We start from the raw sequence: 26,648 nt of genomic DNA, 5'->3' as shown, positions 1-26,648 counted from the left end.
TGGCTATAAACATTCAACATTTTGGTCTAACCTTTTGTTGATGGGTACAAGCGGTTATTGTTAGTGTTCAGTTAAGAGATCTAAAACATTTGTGAAGCAGTTCTCCGCAACTTCCTCCATTTCTGGAGAAAAAAGTCTTCCACTCCAACTCCAGGTTCATAAATATATATTTGATGACCTCGTGATGCTATATCTACATTAATATAAACCTTCAAAAGTTTAATGTGCCAAATCGTAGCTCTAAACTTTTTGGCGTCTTGATATGTAAATCATTCCCTTCTGCCATGTACACTGCTCAAATAATCTGACTGCTAATACTTCTTAACAGTTCAGCACCCTAAACAAGTATATGCTCCAACACTAATAGGGGCAATGAACCAACATAAGGTGCATGGAACAGATAAATCCACCAAACTTCAAAAAATCCAGCACTCCACACTGAGAAACCCAAACTGAATGTTTATGGGTTACTTCAGTTTGCTTTGGTTAAATAACTGTTCATAACACAGCAGTCTGGCACACAGAAACAGCTAAAATAACAAACTGGTTTCACCTACTGGATCATCAGTGTATACATGTCAATTCAGCATATCTGAATAAATATTCCAGCATCATTTAAAACAACAATAACCACTAAGTTAATAATAATAATAACACTAAGCACTTAATAGCAACTTTTACACGTAGCTAATATAATTAAATAGCTACCCTTCTAAAATAAAGTTTTCATATTAAATAGTGCTTAGCACTGACTGCTTCATAATTCATAAACATACAAATAAACAAAATATACATCATACATACCCAAAAATCAATAACCTACATATATTCATTGAGCTCTGGTTTAAATATAGCACCCAAATTAACTATCCATAATTTTTCTTTTTGATCCAAAATCCTGTGAACATATAATGAGCCGACTCAGCATAAGATTCAATAACTTATAGTCAATATAAAATGAAAATGTGGCAGAATCATTACACAGTAGCTACCAAAAGCTTTGAAATAAATTACTTCTCCCAATAAAAGTATGCATCTCATTGACAGGAATTAGAAAAAAACATTGGTGTTTTCTTTTGTCCATACACTTGTCAATCAGGATAATGTCAAGCAAACTTCTCTAAGGTGAAGTCATAAGCTTTACAGCAAGACTAAATTGATGCCCCAAATTAAATTATTTACACAGCCCAACTAGACTAACAAGGCTTCTAGCAAGAGGTATACCAATGTTTTTGTAAGGTTACTAAATTAAATCACCTGCATCCAAATTTTAACTAAGTGGACAGCATGACCATACCCAAAGAACTACATAAGTAAAGTCTATAAAATGGAGAATTTCTACCCTAACACCATTAGTCACCTTATACTAAACATCAACTGTAGCCATCCCTATAACTCCCCATCAACAGACTACACCCAAAACTTTATTTTGGATACCACCAATAAGGCAACAGCAATAAAAAGCAGTCCCCTCAGCTATGGGTGAAAAATGAACTCTTAATTTCCCGTAATGACAGATTCAACATGGAAAAAGAATTTTAAGCATGGGCTCCCTTCCATCCTTCAGAAATCCAAACATCTGAGAAAAAAATATAAAGCAGGTGTGTGCAACAGCTAGAACTATCAAAATTATTTCAAATGACTTTTGGAATACAACATTCAACTGAATTAATTTTTCAGTTTTGGGCCCCATATTTTTGTGCTTTACATCTCATAGCTGGACATGAAGCTATTCAAAGAACATTCTGAAATCTTAATTTCGTTTAACCTAACAATGTATCAATCTGATAACCTTGCTAATATACTGTCAAACTTCAGGTTAGAACATGAAGCCATAAACCTTGCCAGAAAGCTACTAAAAGTACGGGCTAGTTTTCTGACAACTAAGTTATACTGGAACCATTCCAGAGGTTGAAATAAAGAATGGTTGAGGGTGGACGTTCCTTTAAATTTAACCTAATCAAACTTTTTAGCAGTAAATAAGCTTGTCACTTCAAAGCTAGCAGCAAGCTTCAGTCTGCATCCACATGCTTCTGGTGCTATATATCACCAATTCAGACTACTTTCATTTTTCCAATTAAGTGTCACTAATTAGTGTGTGGTGTGTATTTTTTAATGTCATCTGCAATTGTAGTATATATTATACTGTCAAGATTTGATTGTTTGTCATATATTGAAAATTTGGAGGGCAGACAAATATCAACAGGTGGGCTGTATCACAGATATTATTACTTTTATTCTGAGACTGAAAAATAACTGAAAGTTTTTATTTTAGCCTTCAGTTGTTAAAGTAATCTTCCCAAATCGTTTGTTCACTTCATTGCCTTGTAACTTCACCTTATTAGGTCAGATTTCAGGAACCACAGCTAATATGCACGTGATTACACATTCAAAAAGTTAGTACAAGGCTATCCACTGTTTGCAATCAGTTCAGCCACCACGTGACCTCAACAGGATCTTGGGCTATTTCAATTACAACTTGTAGACCGTTTTGCTGTCTACACAAAGAAAACTTTACAAATATTTAACCTTTTCATTACTTACTACACTGGTAACTTATCTTTGTGTTTTGATTCATAATGTTGCCTTACATTAAGTTCTTTGAAAATAGTAATCCTCTCCTAGCAAAAGAGAAACAGGGTAACCCTGGAATTCAATAAAGTAGTATGCCACTGTCCATCTCGTGTTAAAAAATTCTACGTTCATCATAAACTTTTCTTTTGGATGAAGTTGCCATGTGAACGGCAGCCCCTAAAAAATACAGCTTATTATTCAATAACACTGGATGAAAGTAATGCCACTTAAAAGGTCTCATTTAATTGGCACTCCCATTCTCATCTCAGCCTAGGTCAAAAAGCAATACAACACTGCCCTGATTTTCAGCAGCTGTGACTAAAAAATACACTCCTTCCCTACATTTTAGTGTGATTTATTGGGTTGCACCCTGAATGCCTTTAAATTTGATAATGCAATTCACAGTCACTGATACGTGTTAATCCATCAGCTTGGAATGAAGCTTAATCTTTTTGAAGCTCCTGTTTATTCTTTGTTGCTTGTAGGTACTTGTCAAAGTTCTCATTACATTGGCTGCAAAACCCATTACTCAGGCAAGGGTTTGAGGTGGACATGTAGAATACAATGTCCTCAGATCTCTATATTGGGGTTAAATGCATTGCACTTTGTCTCAGTACGTCATTTACCTGTAATTTAACAATTTCCATCGCTACAACCTCAGAAACATCTTCACTTCTAAAAACGAATTCTGGAAATATTAATTTTCTCAGGACTACGGATGAAAGTTAGTGAATCTTGTAAATTAATTCTAAAGCAATGTAATAACCTCTAAAAAATTTTGTTTTGGCAAAGCTTCTTCAGCAGTTGTTTCAATAACTGCAATAAGAAAACAAATGAGAAGCGTAACCTCATCTGAAAACTTTAATATTTGAAAATGCATCAGACAACAGTTTTCCTTCCAAAGGAAGTTTTACATTAAAGGTAATTTACAAAGGATAGCTTGTCTACCATAAAAGCAAGTTCCAAAATTAAAGTCAGTTCATGTACTGACTTTCCTTTTTGTGACATGACTTGGTTTTCTCCTGCTTTCAAAAAGGGAAAAAAAATCTAGTAGTTTGCCTTTTCTAGCCGTCTTATTTCTATATCATAAGAAACATGAATTTCTGCATCCATTTCAGTCAAAAAATGTTGAAACTTGATAATGGTTCAGATCTTGCTTTGGGATGTAACTCACATTTTATTACAACCTACATTAATTTGCTCTATTTGACAACTTTACTGCAAAGTGTTTGTTTATGAACTACTCAGTAAAACCTGTATCTTGTATAACTGCTTCTGTAACTCTACCAGCAAGCCCAGCTTTAAGTCCACACATGCTCTCAATGCTGTCCAAACTACTTATTTTTTTCCATTTAGTTCCCAAATCAAAAAGTGTATCGTTTATTTTTTATAAATGTCTCGAATTGCACTGCCTTTTATTTTGGAAAGTTTCGCTTGACCTTTAACCTTCACATACTGAAATATTTTCATTGAGGACTAGGATAAATATCAACAGTTAAGCTGTATCTGAAAGATCATTACTTTCATCCACTCATTCAGATTATGAACAGAGTAAAAGATGCACTTTGATTTACACAGAGAGGTGGAGAGGGAGACACTTCCAGAGAAGAGGTATGCACTCTGTGAGACATACCTACCCTTACGGCATGTTTGATTTAAGTTGCAGAAGAGACTGACATTTCTTTGGTGGATGTATCTACCACGATTGGACTTGTGTATGTGTAGTAGATCTGAAGGGATGAGGTCTGTACTACCACTATAAGTGATGCAGAGATTGACTTTCAGTAGCCTGTAAGATACTGAAAAGAGGGGCAGGGCTTTGAGTCAATGTATGTTTTGTGATAAAGTCTTTGATTTTCTTAATGAGAAAGCAATGTGGTCACTTGAGTTGTGTCAGGTGTTTGGAAAGGTGCATACCTTAGGGGGCATTATACCCAATGATCAGCCTAATGAGTGCAGAAGACAGTGGAATCATCGTCACCTGGACCTGGCTGCCATATCCTTACTAATAAGCTGCCCAATGACAAAGGGATTTCCTTACAACTGTGGATACACGGTGACTGAATGACAGCTCATTGTCTACATGGGTTCCCAAATCCCTCACTACTGGGTTAATTTTTATGACTGCATTGTTTATGTGATAACTGCATGGAACCTTACCGAAGGACACAAACATTTTTTGGCATTTAGTTTTGGGTTGTGGCTTTGACACCAGCTATTTGTGAAAGGCCTTCCTGAAGGTTTTTGGTATCTTTTGGAGAAGATATGATGGCACCAAGTTAACTTGGTCACTTATAAGCCCTTAACATCATATTTGACCTCTGAGAAACAGATGCAAGAGGAATGGCCAAAAGGGTAACCTGGAGGTACAACACTAGTGACCAGTCTTTTGGAGAATGGGTTCTATTTAGCAATAAAATTTTGTTCTAAACTTTGGCACTTGTTAACAGTTGGATTCAAAACCCTAGAAGAACACACTTGTGACATAAGGAATGTTAAAAAAAAACAAAAAAAACCACAAAGCAATTTCTCCCAAACTAATACACACAATAAACTGCTCAACTTCAACTGCATTTCTCTCCAAACACTCCTTTTCTAAATGAATACGTTTTGTATGTAATGCTCCTCCCACTGTGCAACGCCCCTAGGCAAATACATGTCAAAATTTAATGTACTCCTTTGATGTCACCTTGTATAGCTCAGATATCGTAGCCAATGAAAAAGCATGGACATTTATAAATAGCACTATAGATTACCTTAATATAAACCATTGTAGAACCATGTAGTATTTGTGACCAGCAATGACTTGTTATGCTTTTTGACTCTTTACATTTCTGTTCATCAACCATCCCAGTGAGCAGTACCTGAAAATTATAGCAAAGAAGATAAACATCACCGATCTGTACTGATATGGTACAAGCTAAAGTATAATTTATGCTCTTTGACTCTGCGACACACTGATTTGGTACAAGCTAAAGCATAATTTATGCTCTTTGACTCTGCGACACACAGCCTCCCTAAAAAACAGAAAAGTCCTTAAGCATCCCAATCTAGATGTTGAAAAGTACAAAACACTATGCTGTACAGAAGCACTCCCCAAAAAACTCCCCCACAAACATGCACAAACACATCAACACACACTTAAACAGCCAAGAATTAGAATAGTACATTATTTATCACGGACTTCAATCAAATACACATATTAATTGAATTTAACCATTTTGCACTTGACCTGATCCTACATAAAAACAAATGTTAGTAGTAAGTGCATGGCGTTTGCAGAGTTGATTGTACTTCTAAAACAGGCCCATGCCTCACCAGAGAGGCACCAATCACACAGGATTCCAGTTGTAAGTCTGAGGACCATAACTTCAATTTTTCAGACTGCAGAAAAGATTAAGGGAATATACATGTTTTATATATATATATATATATATATATATATATCACACACACCTGTGTACATACTGACAAATATATATATATATATATATATATATATATATATATATATATACACACACACATATACACATACATACATACACACATACACACACACACACACACACACACACACACACACACTTGTGTAGATTATACACATTAAATGTATCAAGTCTGAAATTTCTCTACCTAGGGGAATTCCTTTTATTCAGATGAACAGTAATATGGTAAATAGTACACATAAAAGGCATGATTGTGGGGGTTGCCCATTTGCAAAAAATGCTTGTGATAAGTAGCAGCAACTTTCATGGTTTATTGATATTTGTAAAGAATCAAGCTTATTTTTCCTCAGTTTTTGACACTTGCACTAATGAATCTCAAACTTCCAATGTCTCACCATATGAGAAATACTGCATTTTTGAATGTACTGCAGGAGAAAAGGAGCAGAACACACTGAATTTAATGGTGGGTAATAAAGGCAGTGTTTTTATCATATCAAATGCATGGATCTTTAGAATTTTTAACTTAACATTTAATACAAGCAAATGTAATCACTGCTGCAAGTTAACAATAAATGCATCCTACAGTATGATCAGTACAAAGTACATTTAACTCAATCTTCTACTAATCATTTCACAATTAATCACCCCAATAAAAAGCAAGATTCCTAACAAACTCCACCCTAGATCACACTGTTAGACGATAAGACTAAACACCAAAGAAGAACATGTCAAAAGTATGAAACAGAATAACAAGCACTCAGCTAAACATTAAGTTAGTCTTTATACTTCAAGCCTATTTCCTAACCCTACAGATAAACGCTGTTGACAACTGTCACAAAGGAAAGTGTTTCAGTGAAGCCAAACCATAACACTCTGCAATATATTGCATAACACATAAACTCCCAAATTCAGTAACCACTGCTACAATTTGGATAGAATTTCTTACTTCTTTAATACCAATCTTTTGTCTGTCAACCTTGAAACTCCTAACTGCTGGTGACATAAATCCAAATCCTAGGTCTATCCTTCCCCCACCCAGAAATTCCACCACTTACAGTTCTTTCACTCTGCACTAACAAAGGAATTGTAATATGTCACATTAATACCCAAAGCATAAATAAATAAAAAATGGGTTAGACTACAAGCAAAGATTAAAGTTAACCCCCAGAGATTCTGTGAACCATGGCTAAAAATAATCACTGTTCTTCTTCCAACATACAATCCAGTTACTTCCGATTTATGCATAGGACAGGTAGATCAAATGAAGAAAGTGTCATTACTCTAAATCAATCATCATAATACATTTAAAAGTACACTTCTTACACAAAGCAAAAATTAGTTGTTGGGGGACCTTGAATTAGACATGTTATATTCAGCAAAGTCCAAGTCAAAAGACTACTCCCTCAGCTATGGGCTTACACAAATTACAATCACACCGTGAAGGATAACAGAACAACTAATAAACACAGACTCCTTAACCTATTAATTACGGATTTCCAACAGACTACCAAGCACTAGTAACATACCCAACTTACTTAGGGCCACTGTTCCAACACAGGGTTTATATCCTTCAAGTCTCCAAAACCTCAGGTCAAAAATATCATTCAATCCAGAGATTTCCCCGAAATACAGGAGGAACACAATCACCTGCTTAACAATACCTTACATTGTATTCACAACATAATATTCCTTCTTAAGCATGAATAATTTAGAGGAAATAACTACCCTCGGATAACATCTACCATTAGATAAACATTTAAAACTCATGAGCAGTTATATAAAAGATGGAGAAATGCTTCTCAACATGCAGATCCCATCAATTACCTCACATTAATGAAAAATGCAGACTTCTAGTTAAAGAGTTTATCATAGGAACAAGCCGTCACAAATGACATCCAAACAACAACTTTTGATGGAAACCATAACAGAAATATCAGAGTTCCTATCACATAGTCGAACTTGTACAAGTTCGAACCCCATATGGTCGAGACCATAAGTTCGAACTTGTAAAAGTTCCAGCGTTTAAACGGAAATCTCCATAAGGGGAGGTTTCCGTTCATTTCAATGTGGTGCGATCTCGGAGTTGGTATATTTAAGCAGCGGGGGGTGTGGGGGTTGCAGCGGGGGGTGTGGGGGTGCAGGGGGGCTTGCCCCCCTGCTTACAACAGTTTATTTAGTTTTTACTTTTTTTTTTTATCACTAGTCGAAATTTTGTAAGTTTGAACAGAATGGTTCTCACATTCTGTGTTCGAAATTATAAAACTTTGACTATGTGATATAGACCCGAAATATTAAACAACCTTCATATAACAAAACTAAAAAAGGGATAGCATCCTGATTTAACACTTCAGGAATTATATCTCTAAAACACCACATGACCCCAAACTTGCAGGTCCAGAGATCCCTGTACTTTGCAAACAGAAATACCCTGAACCAGTTAGTCCATCTGCCCACTAGGGTTACAAACATACTGGACATGGTACTCACAAATATGGGAGAGCACCCCCCCCCCCCCAAGCAGTGTAGTGTCCTCTCTCTGTATATCAACCAGAAACCAGCCCAAAACAAACAATAAACAGACCACCCTAATAGAATCCAAACAAACATTGTACAACAAAAGAAAAAAAGTTATAACTAAAATTAAGAAGTGCAATGCCCAGCAGGATAAAAATCAGGATAAAAAACAACTGAAAGGGCAAATTAAGTCTACCAGTGCCAATTTTGAGGTAAAGATATCCTCCCAGGCCAAAGACAACCACAAGGTTTTCTTTAGTTATGTACTGCCTTTGATGTTTCAAACATAACAGTACATGCAACTGATCATTAATGGAGCCAAAAGATACAGCAAATCTGTTGCTTGACAAATTCAGCTCCTACTCCCCCCTCCCACTGCTCCCCTAAAGTAATACCATCAAACATAATCCCCCAGCTATCAAAAGGAAGCAGGCCCTAAATGGACTTTCTAAGACTAAGAAAACTGCATCAATGGGCCTCAGTAATATCCCAGGATGCCTCCTAAATAACATAAAACATGACTTACCTGGATCTCTGGAGTCACTATTTAATCACAGCCCCCATACAGGCTTTGTGCAAAGTGAATGGAGACTGCAATGGTTATCCTTCTGCACAAAAGTAGGCCCTGGGCCTGACTAGTCTCATATACAAAGCCATGGAAAGAATTATCATGGATATGATTAGTAATGACAAATGGCAATCAAAAGACAAATGGTGAGGCTACCTGCTTGGTCTCTGACAACTAACAGTTTTAGGATAAGTTAACCACTTTGAAAAAAATGTTTGTGAATGGGGCATATCCTAAGCAACTGCTGGAATATATCATGCTTAGCAGGGGTAATTTGTATCAACCTATATTGAGATTTCCAGGTACTTTTATACCTAACTGTAGAGGAGACAATGCACACAACACACAATAAGGCAATGATTAATTTAAAATAATTTTTGGAAGGCATAAAGTGGATGCACAGGATACTAGGGTTTGAAATAAAAGGATGTGTTGCATGTGTGCAGACTAGGTACATTTATGACAGTGTAGGCATTACGACAGGAAACTACCCTAAGGGATAAGTACTTTAAGAAGACTTGATTGCAACACTAAGTTGTCTATGTAGCCTTATGTTTGAAATGTCCTGCTCCTGCTTTCTACACAAGAAAAACAAAGCAGGCATGAAAGAAAGACAGTCTATCAAAACATTTATGAAATCAAAAAAGGTGAATTAACCAATGCTCTCAGTAAGCACTCGAAGGTATGTGACAATTTTAATAAATTTGTGTTTTACATTTTGGATAAGGTTGCACAAAATGACATGAATGACAACTGACCATCTTAATTAGAAATCAGATAACTTTAATGGCAGATATCACTGAATGCAATGCAGACATCCAGTATAAATGATGCAATTTCCATCAACAGTGACTCTGAGAGCAGCAAAGTGTTTTTTTAGTCTGTTTGTAGTATTAAGGTCTGTTACTATGCATCGATTAAGCATTTCTTATTTACTTACTTTTTAATAATTATTATATGGTTATTAAACAGTTACAAGTTTAAAATAATGTTAAATGTGGTTGTTTATATTTCAGACCAGGATTGTTTTTGACCATCAAGTGATTTGAAAAGATTCATTTTTATTGGCTTAAAGCTTGTCATTTACTGATATTTAAATATGATGTCATTACATTTTTAATTGATCTGATGAAGTTCCGTGTTTTATGGAAACAAAAGTGCTAATCAGTTTCAATGAAAATGTGATTTTGGTTCATGACCCAAAGGTTTATTATTTATTAATAATGACATAGGAAAACTTCAGACACTGGAACCAATCCAGTTTGCCTACTTAGCCTGGTGGACTTCTTTGAAAATGTCACCAAGGCAAAGAGTGAGGGCAAAACCGTGAACACTGACTACATTTATCAGGCTAAGGCATTTGATACAATACCCCATACCAGCATTGTAAACAAACTCACAGAATTATGAATTTAACCCTATGTTACATGTTGGCTAGCCAGCTAGCACTCAGAAAGGAAGTTAGGATAGGGAAGACCACCTGAACAAAGAGGCTAGTCACTAGTATAGTTCCTTAGGCCTCTGCAGTTTACTGACTGCAAACTAGGAGCAGTCACAGAATCACTGTAGACCCCAACATCCTACAGGAAGGACCAATACAGACAAATCATCATCATCCACCCCCCCCCCCCATTTTTGCACAAGGGGTCTGGGTGTCCCTTCAATAGTGGCAATCATCTAGAGGCAGTGTTTACACTGCCAACTGACTAGCCCTGCCACAGTTGTGCTTCCATATGACACACGCATGCACACTCACACCTATGGCCAATTTAGAGTGTCCAATCCACCTACTGCATGTCTTTGAAATGTGGGAGAAAAACAGAAAACCGATACAAATACAGGGAGGACATGCAGACTCTACAAAGAAGGCAGCCCAGCAGAGAATCCGATAATCAAACTGCAGAACCTCTTTGTGCGAGGTGAGAATTCTACCCACTGCATTACTGTGCTTTCCAAACAGACACATGACTGGTGCTAAAGCTATGGCTTAAAACTCAGTACCAATAAACGCATAATAGTACCCTTGGGAAAGCTGGCCGCCATAAAAAGCTAGCTCACTGATAACAAGTCCCTAAGAGTGGACCCAGTAGTCAGGGATTTGGAGACATATATGGATAATGAACTGACTTTTAAAGTTGCTCAATTTATAAGCAGGGGCATGGCATCCAGGTTGAAAGAAGTCATTGTTTCTCTGTATTCAGCCCTCATCAGATCCATCACTGAGTACAAGGACCCCTTCTGCAACTAGACACATGCAGCAAATGGAAAATCCTCAGAGGTTCCTCACAAAAAGAATACAGGGTTTATACAACCTGTCCTACGCAGACTGTCTCAAAGCCTTCTCTTTCCACACTCCATTTACTACAGACTATCGAGAAGTGATCTGTGCCTGGCATACAATGCATCCTTGGATCCTGGTCTGACGGATCATTTGCACGTACACAAAACTGATATCGGAACTACTTGTTTCAGGGACTTGAACTTTGCTAGCTACATAAATAGATCATTCTGGAAGGACAAATATGCATTTCAGAGAATTCTGTTACTCTGATATAGGTTTCCCATCCAAAGCTTCCTATTCAAGTGTAAACTGGACCAGTGGATGGGAAATTAGAAATTAACACTAGGTCTGGCATCTATGTCTCTAATGGACAAAGGCAGGCTGTAAATCATACCCTGGCTTACATATACCCCTTAAAATAACTTCCAAGGCTAGAAAAAAACTTGCAGAATACATTAAGAATACATGGCTAGGTTTATAATGGACTTAGTGGTCATTAGCCTAGTATACACCTAAGATCAACAACACCAGGTCTAGCATCTCTGCAGTCCACAAAATCAGACAAATCAGACAGTTGCACAATAAACCCCCTTACCTAGCTGTCACATTCTGCCAGATATACTTAATAAACATAGTACAGTGAAGGTTATCCCAGACAGAATGTAAGAAATCTACTACTTTAATACGAAAACAAGTGCAACTCAAACCCTAGCTCATTCCACCATATCTTCCTTAAACTAGCATTAATGGATATTTTTTAAACCTTGTATCTTTATTTATAGCCTGTCACTTATCTCAGTCATTACACTCCAACAATGCAAACATGCACTCCATCCTCCAAAAACTCACTCCTTTCAGATCCCCAGGACTACACATTAGTTTCTATTCTTTGTCGCATCACAAAGTTTTTTTTTTCAAACAATATTTTGCAAATAAATGTGTTCTACTCATAAAACGTATGTTCTACTCATAAAACCTTACAGATTACAGGAAGGCCAGAATACTCTTCCTGCGCTATAAATAGCAACCAATCATATTTACAGAAACATAAAGAAAGGTCTTTATTCACAGATCTTAAAAGCACTTTTAAAGAGGTTCAATCACCTCCTCCTCTTACAAAAACATCAGAAAATAAGCTTCTTGTGTGTCCAAGTACCTCTAAAACTGTACATTTACTACATTTAATAGCAGTTATCTGTTCTCCACAGGCTCTCCTCATCTGTCTGTATTTGGCATAATACTGTTCTCTTTATTAATAACATCTGCAACTCAAGTCTCCCTCCAAATTCCATAGCTCTTTACACTGATGGCACCCTTCATCTTTGTTTAGCCCCTACACTAGAAGAAGTTAAAGCATACAACACAAATCTTTTGTCACATAAAATGTGTTATTAATCACCATACAGACAGCATTGTTACACTATTATGAAGGTCAGTCGACTACCAGTCACTGCTACAGCCACTATCCTATCACACTCATTTTTAAACGTACCAATTGCAGATCACTGCTCATCTTTCTCGCTCTTTCTCTGGCAAACTACTAGCAAACACCTCCCCATATGACCCCTGTGACAATCCCACTGGCAGTGTGACATTACAAATGCCACATTCTTGGGAAAAACAGCTTTTATAAGCTGGTCTCAGAAAACTGAACAATCTACCCAAGAAACTTAGGAGCAACTTGTCACACGAAGTTCAGGAAGAAAAATAAGAAAAGTACCTGCAGCATATTAAAAAGGCACCATTGTTTTAGAGATGGTGGCCAACATCTTAACCCTGCCTGTAAGCACTATAAACCTTAAAGTATTCAATTTAATAAACAGTGAGAACTAATCTAGGACTACAAATATTCCCCATCATACACTCATTCCACCTGCCTCTTCTCACCTTACTGTCAAATTAACAGCATTTTACCAATAACACACACTACTCTTACCCCAAACTTTTACTCAGTACTTAAGTTCATTTTACCTACCTTTTCCTTTTCTCTCTATTTCTATTACTTTAACATCCTTTTGCTGGTAACAAACACACTCTACTCTCACTGCTTACTTTTAATTGCTATCCAAATTTATTTCCATATTAAATCATGTGCCCATACTGTGGTTAAGAGACCTTCTCTTCTCTTTTCCCATGTTATTTCCTTGTTATTTCCCTTTGGTAGGTAAAGTCAAAGAGGTGCAAGTATTTCTACAATGTAACCCATACACTAACCCAGCACTACCAGGCTATAACTCATACCATAATTTTTGGCCACAGAACCGGGACCGAAACACAAAAGGCGGGGGTGTATCCATATTCATTAAGGATACCCACACCTCTAGGTTAGTGGCGCAGCACAATGCCTCAGAGATCATCCACGTGCAACTAACAATGGGCAAAACTGCAATTCAAATTGTAGCTTGCTACAGATCACCCACCATGGCCCAGGACCCCCATTCCGCATTTCTGGAGACACTGGAAAATATGACGGCCCTACCAAATGCCCTAATATTGGGTGATTTCAATTACCCAAACATTAACTGGGAGAACTACAAGTACTAACTCCCTTGCCCAACGCTTCCTAGAATTTATAAACTCGAACGCCCTGGATCAACTGGTCAACACCCCACCAGAGGTGACAAAATATTGGACCTGGTCATCACCAACATGGGTGACCGGTGTTCTACACCGGAGGTCAACCCCTCACTGGTTAGATCAGACCATAGACTAATCACTCTGGATATCCACATTCTGCCCCCACCCCCAATCAAGGAAACCACCATAAAAAAAAACTTTCAAAAGCAAACTTCACATTACTTAAGACTGAGGTGGAAAGGTTCACAGCCCCCATGCTAAAGGACAACGCTGTCCAAGCTGCTGAATCCCTTGCAAATGGCACTCTATGAGCACCTGCAAGAATGCATGGATCATGCTATCCCAAGCAAAACTAAGACTCACTCCTCTAAGAAAAGGAAACCAGTTTGGTGGACCCCTGCCATAAACAAGCTATACAACAGGAGGAGGAAATTAGTACAGAAGAGAGTAAAATCCCAAGAAGGAGAGACATCCTTGATCAGTATCAGCAAGAAACTATGATCCCTCATAAAATCATCCAAGGCTAGCTTTGAAAGAAAAATTGCCAAGGACTCCAAAGATAATCACAAAGCGTTCTTTAGCTATGTCAAGAATCTAAGTGGAAACTCTCAGATCTGCTCTGAGTTAGTGCAGAATTGCACAAAATACCCTGAACCGACTGATATTGCCAACATTCTGGCAGACAGGTTTAGTGCAAATTTCATCCCCCTCTCACCCCTAGGGCCCATAACCATATCAGAAGAATGTAGAGCCCCGGCAATCACTGACACACAGGTTAAAACAGCCCTATCCAAAGCCAAAAACAAAGCTTCAATGGGACTGGGCAGTGTCTCAGGCTGTGTCTTACATGAACTCTAAAATGGACTAACCCCTCACCTAAACACACTGTTCAAACTTAGCCTCTCTACAGGCTACATACCCATAGAATGGCTCACAGCTACAGTTATCCCACTCCACAAAGGTGGAGCCACAACGGACCCTGGGAACTATCGCCCTATAAGCCTGACTAGCCTGGCCTGCAAGGCTATGGAGCGCATCATCATGGAACTCATTATTAACAGAGACATTGGGAACCTCCAAACATTGGACCCTACCCAGTTTGGCTTTGTTAAGGGCAGATCATGTCTCCTAAACCTGGTGGACTTCTTTGAGACAGTTACCTAGGCTTTAGACGAGGGAAAGGAGGTCCACACAGCCTACCCAGACCCCGCAAAGGCTTTCAACACCATTCCCCATTCTGGTATTATAGACAAGCTCACCAGCCTGAACATAAGCCCCTACATCACGAGATGGGTTGCCAACTGGCTCACGGATAGAACCCACACAGTGAGAGTTGCAGTCTCTAGGTCCGACTCTAAACCGGTTACAAGTGGCATCCCCCAGGGCTCAGTCCTGGGACCCCTCCTGTTCGGTATATATTTCTCAGAGGTACAGGCAAGCACAGGAGGAGTATGGCTAACCAAGTTCGCAGACGACTGCAAACATAAATGTTTACGGCCATAAATGACTCTCCGGCCGATACAGACATTCTCCAGAAGGGTCTCACTGAGACGAATACCTGGTGTCAAAATCATGGCCTCAAGCGAAATGCCAAAAAGTGCATAGTCATCCCCTTTTGGAAAAAAAGTACCCGCGACCTACCACATATGTGGTAGTCCCCTAAATACAGAAAATGTAATAAGGGATCTGGGGTCCCAAGTAGATAGTAATCTCTCCTTTGATAATTATATTGCCAAGGTGGTTAGAAAATCCTTCTATGTGGCCCACCTGAGCACAAAAGGGTTCGCATCTAGAACAAAAGAGGTTATTGTGCCCCTCTACTCATCACTTATCAGACCCATCAGAGTACAACGCCCCATTTGGGATGTACCTTACAAGACACCTGAAACAGCTGGAAAGACCACAGAAGTACGTCAACAAGAGGATTACTGACCTCAAACAGATGCCCTATGCAGCCCAAATGAAGAAACTCCAGCTGTACTTGTCCAACCCAGAATTGATGGACATGCTCCACCTAAAACAAAAAACAAATCCCCGAGAGCCACAAGCTCTAGGGATCTAAATCTCACCACAATGATAAATAGGACTTGCTGGAGGGCTACATTCCTGTCCCAGAGACTCCCCATGCTTTGGAACATGATTCCAATCTACATTAGGCAGAGCGCCTCACTAACACTCTTCAACAGAAACCTTGACGAGTGGATGAGGAACAGAAAATTTACCCCGGGGATCACTGCAGTAGCTCTGCTGGACAGAAGCACAGGGAACTAATCTAAGGGAGTGGCAAAAGCCAACAGATTCTGGCTAGGCTTACAGATGCCTTAGGGCAGATAGTGTAGTACTTGCGTATGAACCTATACTGTTGGTACAAATTCCGTATAACCTAGCCTTCTGCTAGTAGGACACATTCTGAGACAAGTATACAAGAATACAAGATTAAAATGAACCCAAAAGTTTCTGAATGTTGCCATGTGTGCTGCATTCATGTATACTCTATTTTATTATCTACGTTACTATTCTAATATTCTAAATTTGAAAGGTATGTAAACTGTATTCTATAATGTATGCTTTTTGTTCATTGCTAATTTGATTTCACCAATGGCCCAAATCATTGCTGAAAATGATCCTTGGACCAGCACACTTATGCAGTTAAATTCAAAATAAAAATGGAGTGTGTTTGAAAATGAGAAGTTATGTACTCACCATAACGTTCCATCTGAGTAGGTAGCTTCATTGTCTGCAACCTGGGGGTCTTGGATCCGATATCAGATCCGAGCCGGCAACTTGTTTCATAGCTAATGGATCCGAGCTCCTAGCTCCTCCCCTCACCCATAATCCCCTGCCAACCCTCCATGACCTCAGATCAAGTTTGTCCCTCAATATGTACCCAAAAAGGGTATTCCAACTCGCATAGATCCACTGAAGGCCAGGGGGGGATGGTTGCAGACAAATGAAGCTACCTACTCAGATGGAACGTTATGGTGAGTACATAACTTCTTAATCTGAAGTAGGAACTTCATTTGTCAGCAACCTGTGGGACAGAGTCCCCAGCTACCTGAATCTTGGGTAACCATCATGGAAGGATATTGCGGAGCACCGCAGAGCCAAAGGATGCTCTCCCTCTAGAAATCACATCCAGTTTGTAGTGGTTAATAAAGGTATGAGATGAGGCCCAAGTGGCTGCCGAACAAATATCATCCAATGGAACTCTAGATTTGAAGGCCACAGAAGTAGAGATGGAACGAGTGGAATGTGCACGAACTCCTTCAGGTGTGGGTCTCCCAGAAGCTTGGTACGCTAACAGGATACATTGGGAAATCCAGCGTGACAGAGAGATTTTTGATATTGCTTTCCCCAGATTAAATTTGGCAAAGGAAATGAACAGCTGGTCGGATTGCCTGTGACCAGCTGTTCTATGAGTATAAAAACGTAGCTGCCTATGAACATCTAATGAGTGCAGCTTGTACTCTCCTTTATTCTGATATTTAGGAAAGAAGACCGGTAAATTTATGGATTGATTTATATTGGTTTCTGATGCTATTTTGGGAAGGAAGGAGGGACTGGTCCTGAGGTACACTCTGTCCGAGTGAAAGATCAAATAAGGAGGTTTCACAGAAAGAGCTTGAAGCTCCGAAACTTTTCGCTGAATTAATGGCTACAAGGAATGCTGTTTTCCAGGACAAGAATTTGAGATCTACTGAAGCAGCAGGTTCAAAAGGTGGAGCAGTCAAGGCTTGAAGAACTAGTGAAAGATCCCAAGGTGGTACGGCTTCTTTTATAGGGGGTCTAAGCAAAAAGGTGCCCTTGAGAAAGGTTTTACACAATTTGGCCGACATCAAGGGCCCTGTGTCATGTCCCACATGATAATGGGAGATGACAGCCAATTGCACTTTGACAGTTGAGCAACTAGCGCCTTCCTGAAAAAGTTCGGTTAGGAAGTCTAATATGGATGGAAGAGGAGCCGTAAAGGGATCTAGATTATGATGCTCCGCCCAGACGGAGAAACGTTTCCATTTACTGCGGTACACTTTCCTGGTGGAGGGCTTATGCGCTGCCACAAGGATGGCTTTGACTGGTGAAGAGATACCGGGAGTCCTAACTAGGAGTGGAACTGGACCAACCAAGCCGTCAGCTTCAGATTGATATGGGGTCGGTAAGTCCGACGGATGGGAGATTAGATCCGGACTGGGATCCAGAATCCAAGGGGGATTCACTAGGTGAGACCACAGGTAAGGGAACCAAATTTGCCGAGGCCAGAATGGGGCAATGAGGATCATCCTGCTCCCCAACCGTGAGGCTTTCTGTAAGAGCTGCAGCATGAGGGGTAGAGGAGGATAGGCATAAAGTAGACCGGGTGGCCAAGCATGCACCAGAGCGTCTCTTGGGGTTTCCCCCGGAGGGGGAATCAGAGCGAAGAAATTGCCGCATTTGGTGTTTGATGTAGAGGCAAAAAGATCGCAGCAGGGTTGCCCCCATATTGCGAATATCTGCTTCGCTACTAGTGGGTTGAGAGACCACTCGTACGGGGTAAGAAGGGTGCGGCTGAGTTTGTCCGCTAGGATGTTGGCCCGCCCCGGAATGTGCGTTGCAATCAGAAAGAGGTTGGTGGAAATCGCCCATTCCCACACTCTCATGGCTTCGCGGCATAGAGGGTAAGACCTGGTTCACCCCCTGTTTGTTGATGTACCAGACAACCAACATGTTGTCCGACTGAATTGCAATCATTCCTACGGGGAGGAGATTCTGAAGTGCTTGCAACGCGTACAGCACCACTCTCATCTCCAGAACGTTGATATGCAGGGAGGTCTCTGTATCGTTCCACGTGCCTTGGACAGTCCTGCCTAAATAATGCCCCCCCCCACCCGAGGCGGGAGGCGCCCATGGTCACCGTGGCGAGAGGGGGAGAGGTGCAGAAGGGTCGGCCCGTATGGGGGTTCGGAGCATGGAGCCACCATAGTAGAGCCCTCCTGCAAGCCTTGCTGATAGTAATGGGGTGATGGAGAGGAAAGTACAGAAAGGACCATTGTACTAGAAGGGTCCACTGCAGTACCCGCATGTTCAGACGGGTGCATGGAAGGAGTGTTATCGCTGCCGCCATTGAGCCCAGCGCCCTCAGGACCAATTCCGTCGGTGGGGTCTCTGATTGGAGGATCCCGCACATGGAGTTGCAAATTCCGCAGTCGTTCAGACGTCAGGAAGGCTTGTAGATCTCTGGTGTCTATTCTGGCTCCTATGAACTCTATGACTTGTGTCGGGGCCAGAAAGGATTTGTCGGCATTAATGGTGATGCCTAACTGTGGGGCTAGGCGGAGAAAGAAATCTCTGGCTGAGCAAAGCAGATGCCTTGTTGGGGCGGTCAGGAGCCAGTCGTCCAGGTACGGAAAGACCTGTATTCCCTGGAGTCTCAGGTGGGCCGCAATCACTGCTAATACCTTGGTGAACACCCTGGGGGCTGTGGTGAGACCAAAGGGAAGGACCCTGAACTGGTAGTGACCGTCTCCCAGACGGAAGCGGAGGAACCTCCTGGATCGTCTGTCCATTAGAATGTGGTAGTACGCATCCTTGAGGTCTATAGAGCACATCCAATCGTTCTCCCTTAGAAGGGGAAGAATAGATTGAAGAGTGACCATTCGGAATTTTTCCTTGTTTACAGACAGGTTCAAACGGGACAGGTCTAGAATCGGTCTCAAGTCCCCCGTCTTTTTTGGCATCAAAAAGAACCTGGAGTAGAACCCTAATCCGAGCTGGTCTTGGGGGACGGGCTGGATGGCTGTTTTTCTTAGCAGCTGCTGAATCTCTGCGGCTGCAGCCTCCCTCTGATCGGGTGGTACATCGGGGAGGTTCTTGAATTTGGGGACATGAAGTAATGGGATTTTGTATCCTCTGGATATAATTCGAAGCACCCAGTGGTCTGTCGTGATGGACTCCCATGCCGCTAGGTGCTCAGAGAAGCGCCCCCCCCCCGACTGCCTCCAGAGTGGAGCAGTCGGGCAACCCTTCAGCGCTGCTGCGTGGGCCGGTCAGAGAAAGGTTCTCTGGACCCAAAGTTCCTCGGAGCCCCTCTGCCCCTGGGGCGGCGTCCTCCCTGTCCTCCTCTGCCATGGAAGGACTGGCTGTCCGGAGCGGGTTGGGAATGTTGGGATTTCCGGAACCACATATTCTTCTGACCCTTTTGGTTCTGCGAAAAGGACCGCTGGGGAGCAGAGAAGCGGACTCCGACGGCAGACAACGTCTTCCCGTCCTTCTCGCTCTGGACAAGTGTCTCGCGAACCGTTTTGCCAAACAGGGCAGAACCATTGAAAGGGGCGTTCGCAAAGGACGCTTTAAAGGGCTCCGCAAAGTCACAATGACGGAGCCAGGCCTGACGTCTCATGACTAGGCCCGCTCCGCTAGCTCTAGCGGCTCCCTCGGTGGCGTGGGACAATAGCCGCATAGAGGTATTAGAAATGGATCTCAGAGTGGCCATTCGGGTGGAGTACAATTGTTTGTCCTCCGCCGACATGGAACAGGGGGGGAGGCAGCGTATTCTTTGATAAGATCCTGCTCCATCCTGATGACATGTGCCATATAGTTCAGAGACCTTACCGAAAAGGTCGCTGAACTAAAAACTCGCTTCCCTAAGCAGTCCATTGAGCGGGACTCCTTGCTCGGTGGATGGACTGAGGGGCTCTCCTGAGCTAGTTCCCTCTTCGTGGCTGCCGCCGTCAACATGGCATCTACGGGGGACCTTTGTTCCAGTGTGACCGGTCTGCGGGGGGGCTTAATATCCTGTCCGGGCGTTTGGGTATTGGCTCCACGGTGTCCGGGTCCTTCCACGCCCTGGTGGTAATAAGGTCCACCAAGGGGTTGGCCGGAGGGGACACCCAAGAGGTAGAGGGGCCTGCTTCGAATGCCTCTAGAAACACGGACTCGTCGGATGAAGCCTTGGGGGCAGACCACCCACCTCTGATCCTCAGCATCTCCATGATGTCTCCAAAGGAGACATCCTCAGGGGGTGATCTTGGGAAGCCTTCCCCTTCATCCAAGTCCGTGTCCTCAGTTAAGGACTCAGGGGAGTCCACGTGCATCCTCTTGCACTTGTGCTTGCGGGGCACTTCCTCGGGGGGGGGGGGGGGCTGTCCGAGGAGGTCTCGCCACAACCTGGGACATCGAAGCAGGCTGTCCCTGAGGCCGGGTGATGGAAGCCTGGCCCAGCAGAGAGGGAGTGCAGGGTGGAGCCGAGACAAGGGCCGGGGGTCCGGATGCTCTTGGCAGAGCCCTCTCCACTACATCGAAGGCCAAGGGGGAACCGCTCTCCCTGGGCTCCGAGAGCCGGTTCCCACTTGGATCCAATGAAGGGATCGGAAACGGCGCCGAGACCATCAGATCCAAAGGACCAGTGTGCTCCGACCTGGACAGAGCCGAAGGCACACTGAATCCTTCGGATCCGAAGCTCAGACCACGGCTCCGAGAGGTCGGATCCGACAGACTCGAGGGCAGGGTTGGATCCGAAGTACCAAGTACTGTCGGCGCCGACCCACCCCCGGCTCCGACGCTGCTCGGCTCCGAACGCTCCGAACCTGGGTAGCGGGTCGGAGAAGGAGCAATTGGAGCGAAAAAGGGTGTCGAGCTCCCCCCCGAAGGGGGGGGCGGGAGGCAAGAGCACTCCCCATCTGCAGCTGGGCCTGGATGAATCTTCGCATCATCCGATCCAAGTTTGCATCTGACATGCTGAAAGTTGATCTCGATGAGGCCACCGAGGCAGGCCTGGAATGCTGCCTCGATGGAGATCGGGCCTCCTCCTCCTCCTCGGGCCCTGGGGAGAAGCAAGGGGATCGGTACCGAGGAGGAGGAGGAGACCTAGAAGCAGTGGAGGGAGAAGCCCGCTTAGCTGGCGGGGCCGAAGCGGAGGCCTCGGCCCGCGGTTTGTGGTGCTTCTCCCTCCGTTTCTCCCTCCTAGCCTCCCTGTCCTCCGGTGCTTTAGCGGGAGTTTGAGTCCCAGCCGAAGGAAGGGGGGCAGGAGTGGCAATGACCACCGCCTGTAGTAGTGCAACGGGAGCAGCGGAGGCCGGAGCCGAGTCCGGGGGCAAAAGTCCCGCCAGGACCAGCTTCGACCTCCGCTCTTTCAGTGCCCTGGGGTTGAACGCTGCACAAATGGTACAGCCTGAGGTGAGGTGTTCAACCCCAAGACACCGAACGCACCGAGTGTTGCCATCAGCCGGGGAGAGCTTATGGCCACACTCGGTACATTTAGAAAAAATGGCTTTTGGGGCCTCAGACATACTTTAAAGAAAAAGGAGTGCTACAAAACACACAGGCCCCAAAAACACAAACACACACACACACTCACTAACGACCAGCGAAGGGAGGGAAAACTAAGTAAAAAATAAATATTACAGGGAACCTAACTCTTACACACTTTTTTAATTTTAAAGTTGAGAAAAGTTGACTAAGAAAAAAGAGACTTAACTGCCGATTTCGCTAGATCTCAAAGGAATCCAGCCATCCACAAGCGCGGCAAACTAGATCTGAGGTCATGGAGGGTTGGCAGGGGATTATGGGTGAGGGTAGGAGCTAGGAACTCGGATCCATTAGCTATGAAACAAGTTGCTGGCACGGATCCGATATCGGATCCAAGACCCACAGGTTGCTGAAAAATGAAGTCCCTACTTCAGATTTAATATTATTTTACTTGCCTGTAATCCTCTGGTGATACCTGCACTTTCCTTCAGCTCCCACAACCCCCTCTAAATCCTACCTGACCATCTCAGTTGTGACAATCAAGATTCTATTATCTATGGTCAAAGGGTCACATAGTTGACCAGCAAACACACAAGAGACAAACACTGAAATGGTCTTTAACATGGGTCTTACTAGGGGGTTGTAACCTGTTCTTCCTGCAGAATCTGATTTACAATCACCAAAACAGGCTTTAATATGGGTCCTGAAGGGGCAAGCCAACATGCAGTGAAACAGTCTACCATTTGCCGGTCAATTATATGAACTTTTGATAGAACACAGTGTAACTCACAATCAGGGTGCAAAGACCCAAACAGGGGTGACAGGGGCCATAATGAAATGGCAGCTGGTCAATAATCCTATCCTCAATGATAGCAAAGTAAAATGATATCCGAGACCTCTTATCACTCCTTCTAATGCTACTGCTGGCCTGTAATATTCCTGGTCTCCTTCAAAGGTCATACAGCCAGCAAACACTTCATAACCCCCCCACCCAGGAGAACACAACAAGCTGTCAGCTACTTAATTCTGTTCCTCCCACCCAGGAGAACAGAACAAGCTGTCAGCTACTTAATTCTGTTCCTCCCAGCCAGCCTTACCAGTGGCCCTCATTCATTCTTGAATTTGGATTGCCAGAAAAGATGAATGCCTTGCCTCTGTGCCATTGGGCTGACAAGTGTATTTGAAAATTAAGCACAAAAGGTGTAGCTTTACACAAATTAGACTACATAAACGCTATATCCATACCTTTAAAGTTGTAAGGATTTAGCAACATTTTCTTCAACACAGGCTTATAAACAATAAACCCTCTAATCACAGGGATCAAGTTCACAGGTGAAATAGGCTGCAAAAATGTTTACTTATCAGCTAAAGAAGAAAAATAATTCACGGAGGAGAGAAAGTTGCTTAAAAGTTTATACGTAAAACACCCGAGTTTGATTAAAGTGCAAATGCCTGGACATTTCTAAAAAATACTGCCTCAAAAAGTATTGGCAGCTTTAATATACTACCTCCCAAACACAGAACTTTAGGACTCAGCAGCTTTGACTTCATATGCTTAAGAGACAACTGAGAGAACATTTCAACCTCTTTTCTCTTGTCTAGGATCAGGGACAAAGCCAAAAATAATCATAAATAAATCCCAAAGGCAGAAAAACTTTTTTTTAAACATCGGCAGTGCCCATATTTAAAGCTGAGATAACATTACCTGGTAGAGCTAGCACATATTTTCTGAAGAATAAATACACAATTGTAATGTACAGCAAAATATTTAATGAAGTCTACAATGTTTAGTCATAAAAATTTGAGAACAGAAGCGAAAATTCAGAAGCAAAATGAGTGACACCATTCAAAATCATGGAACTAAGAAACCAGTTTGTCATCTAACTTTATTTTTATAGTCTCTTCCATGCCAACTCCACAAAACAAAGCTCAAAACACTAGGTAGAAATCGTGATTCCAACACACACAGTTTCTAGCTGCTTTGCGCAGTGTGTTATGCAAGAGTGATTCAAAGAACATCTTACCACTACAGCAGTAGAAGGCTCTGGCTTTTAGCACTACAGTGATTAATCACACACAGAAAGCCACATTCTTGAGGCAATGCTAATGTAAATTAACCATTTACTTTTCCCTAAAACTTTCACTTGGATTATAACTGCAAGATGGAGCAATTGAACAATGTAGCAAATCAAGGAACAGCTGTATCATACTACTTGGGGAGTGAAGCAAAAAGTGTACATTGTCTTTTTGATGGCATATATCCATTCAGTTCTATGGGAGCAGTACCGTTGTTAGCCCTGCAGGAGGTAACTAGTAAAATGCTGTGTGTGTGTGTGTGTGTGGTTCTGTCTGCATGGTTATGCAGTTTTGTGTGTGTGCACGCACCCAATTGCATGCATGTAGGTACCTGTCCAACCCAGTCATGTGGTATGGGGAGCACTGTCACAGTTACCTTTAACTGTGCAGTATTCAGTTCAGAGACATCGCATTATATCACCATTGTGCTATTAAACATTGAGGTGTTATCTACATAGCTCTGGCATCAATATGCTTTCAGAACCAATGGCAATATTTTTTACAAACGTATTGCTGTGTCCATAACAAAAGACACTGCATATTACAGCTGAATTGGTTAACAAAAATACAAACAATCTTGCTGATAAAATCATTACATAAACTGGCACAGAGGACACCAAATAAATCACCTGGCAGCACAAGAGCAATATCCCTTAACTGCCTACAGAGCTAAAAGTATTCAGACAACTATTAAATATCAGCAGTAGTTCTGTCAAGTCTGAGCCGAATATACTGTGGTCAACCCCTCAACAGTAGCTTGCTCACAACAAATTCTTGACATCTTATGGTTCTCTCCCAGCTTGCTCTTCCCGACTGGTTCCTGGCAAAAAATTCAAACACAGCAAACACATCTGTATGTCATTGCAACTTGGACACAAACTAGTTTAGTTTCTGTTACAGCAGAATGGCATCACACAGAATTGCCTAATCAGTGCAGCATGTCTTATTCACTGAATTTTATTTGAAAGTGAGTAACAAAACAAGAAGTGATATAACCTGGGCATTTCATCAGTTATGTTTTGTGGTTAGCCAAACCTTTCCATGAAAAGAGCAAATTACAGGCATATACTGGGAACTTGACAGAACCTTTTTTACGAACAAAAACTCTCTTATTTTACTACACCTTTTATCCTTCCTGGTCCATTCCATAAAACAAATACCACAGCTGCGTGTCATTTGCACTGAAACTACTACAGTACACTACAGATGCGTTAATACTAATACATTCGGGGGTGGGGGGGTTCTAGATTTCAACCATCTTCCCACACACTCTGTCGTTCTTTTAATCACTTTTTTTGGCATGTATTTAATTCTCTTTGCTAAGGCCTTCTTACAAGAGTAAAACAAAAATAAAACATCAGCACTGACATTAAACAGAACTCTTAGTCTTGCTACAAAATATCTCACAACAATTTTTTTGTAAATATTAAATCCTTCTCCCTGCCATTAACTTGCATATAGATATAGGTTTGCCTTTGCCTATGTCAGAAGCAATAATTCAATAAAGGTGTTTAAAAAAATCCATATCAGACAGTAATAATTACCACCACTCACCATTTTAATAATGTCTTCCCGTTCAGAAAAACATGCCTTCTTAACTGGTATTACTCTATGTATGTGTGCTCATTTCAGGACAAATGTTTGTAATAAACTCCCCCAATGACTGATTGAGATCAGTGAAAGCCACTGTATTTCCAACACTCGCATGGAAGTCACTGCTTAAAAAGAAGAAGAAAAAAAAAAAAACTCATTCTAATTGATAAAGGCACTTGTTACATACAGAGCCAGTATAGAAATCACCAAAGCACATCGTGTGTTTCTCTTTGGCTATGCTGACTACATTACAAAGTACAAAAACAGCAACCTAAAAAAAGCACTAATGTTTAAAATTCAGCTGTACCCATACCAAACACAGTGTATACCTGTAGAGGAAATGCCCATCACTACACTCATAAGCAGCTCCCTCACCCCCAAAACAAAAGCAGATGCACAAGACATCTTACTACACCTTACTTCAGGTAACAGTTTGGTTGGCATAGAACAAACACGGCCGTCCTTCTAGATTTAGAATTCATAACCTCTAGTTCAGCATTATGGAAAAAATCAAATTACCATCTGTGCACAGTGAGCAGTTGTCACTGTGGGACAGACTAAGAAATGAGGACATAAGAGCAGAAGCCAAAGTAGCTCCAATTGCAGAAAAGATCAGAGAGAACAGATTACAAAGGTTTGGACACGTGCAGAAAAGCAGAAGACAATCTGGTGAGAAAGATTTGGGGCAAACAGGAAGAAGGCAAGAGGAGGGGAGGACGTCCAGCAAAGAGATGGATGGATTGTGTGAAAGAAGATCTGCAACAGTCAGGCATGAGTGTTGAAGAAGGCAGGAGTG

At 41.8% G+C, this 26,648-nt stretch overlaps 1 protein-coding gene across 5 annotated transcripts in view; it reads right to left on the bottom strand.

Moving 5' to 3' along the window:
- Nucleotides 1–26,648, bottom strand: part of KNOP1 (lysine rich nucleolar protein 1) — a 473,956-nt gene that overhangs the window by 427,814 nt on the left and 19,494 nt on the right. For 2 of the 5 annotated variants that reach the window (XM_044089744.1, XM_044089746.1), the window contains exons 1-2: nt 25,814–25,977; nt 5,331–5,438 (exon numbers count right to left, since the gene is read on the bottom strand). The exons of 1 other annotated variant lie outside the window; for it this stretch is intronic. In XM_044089744.1, coding sequence (XP_043945679.1) covers nt 5,331–5,438; nt 25,814–25,816 — 111 coding nt within the window. In that variant the 5' untranslated portion in view covers nt 25,817–25,977. Of the gene's footprint in view, nt 1–5,330; nt 5,439–25,813; nt 25,978–26,648 lie in introns of those variants that run through there. 2 more of the 5 variants (XM_044089748.1, XM_044089745.1) reach the window with 2 other exon arrangements.

Source organism: Protopterus annectens, chromosome 12.part0 (assembly GCF_019279795.1).
Source record: "Protopterus annectens isolate FY-2018-M chromosome 12.part0, PAN1.0, whole genome shotgun sequence".
Lineage (NCBI taxonomy): Eukaryota > Metazoa > Chordata > Ceratodontiformes > Protopteridae > Protopterus > Protopterus annectens.
This window is presented reverse-complemented; position numbering and strand designations above follow the sequence as displayed.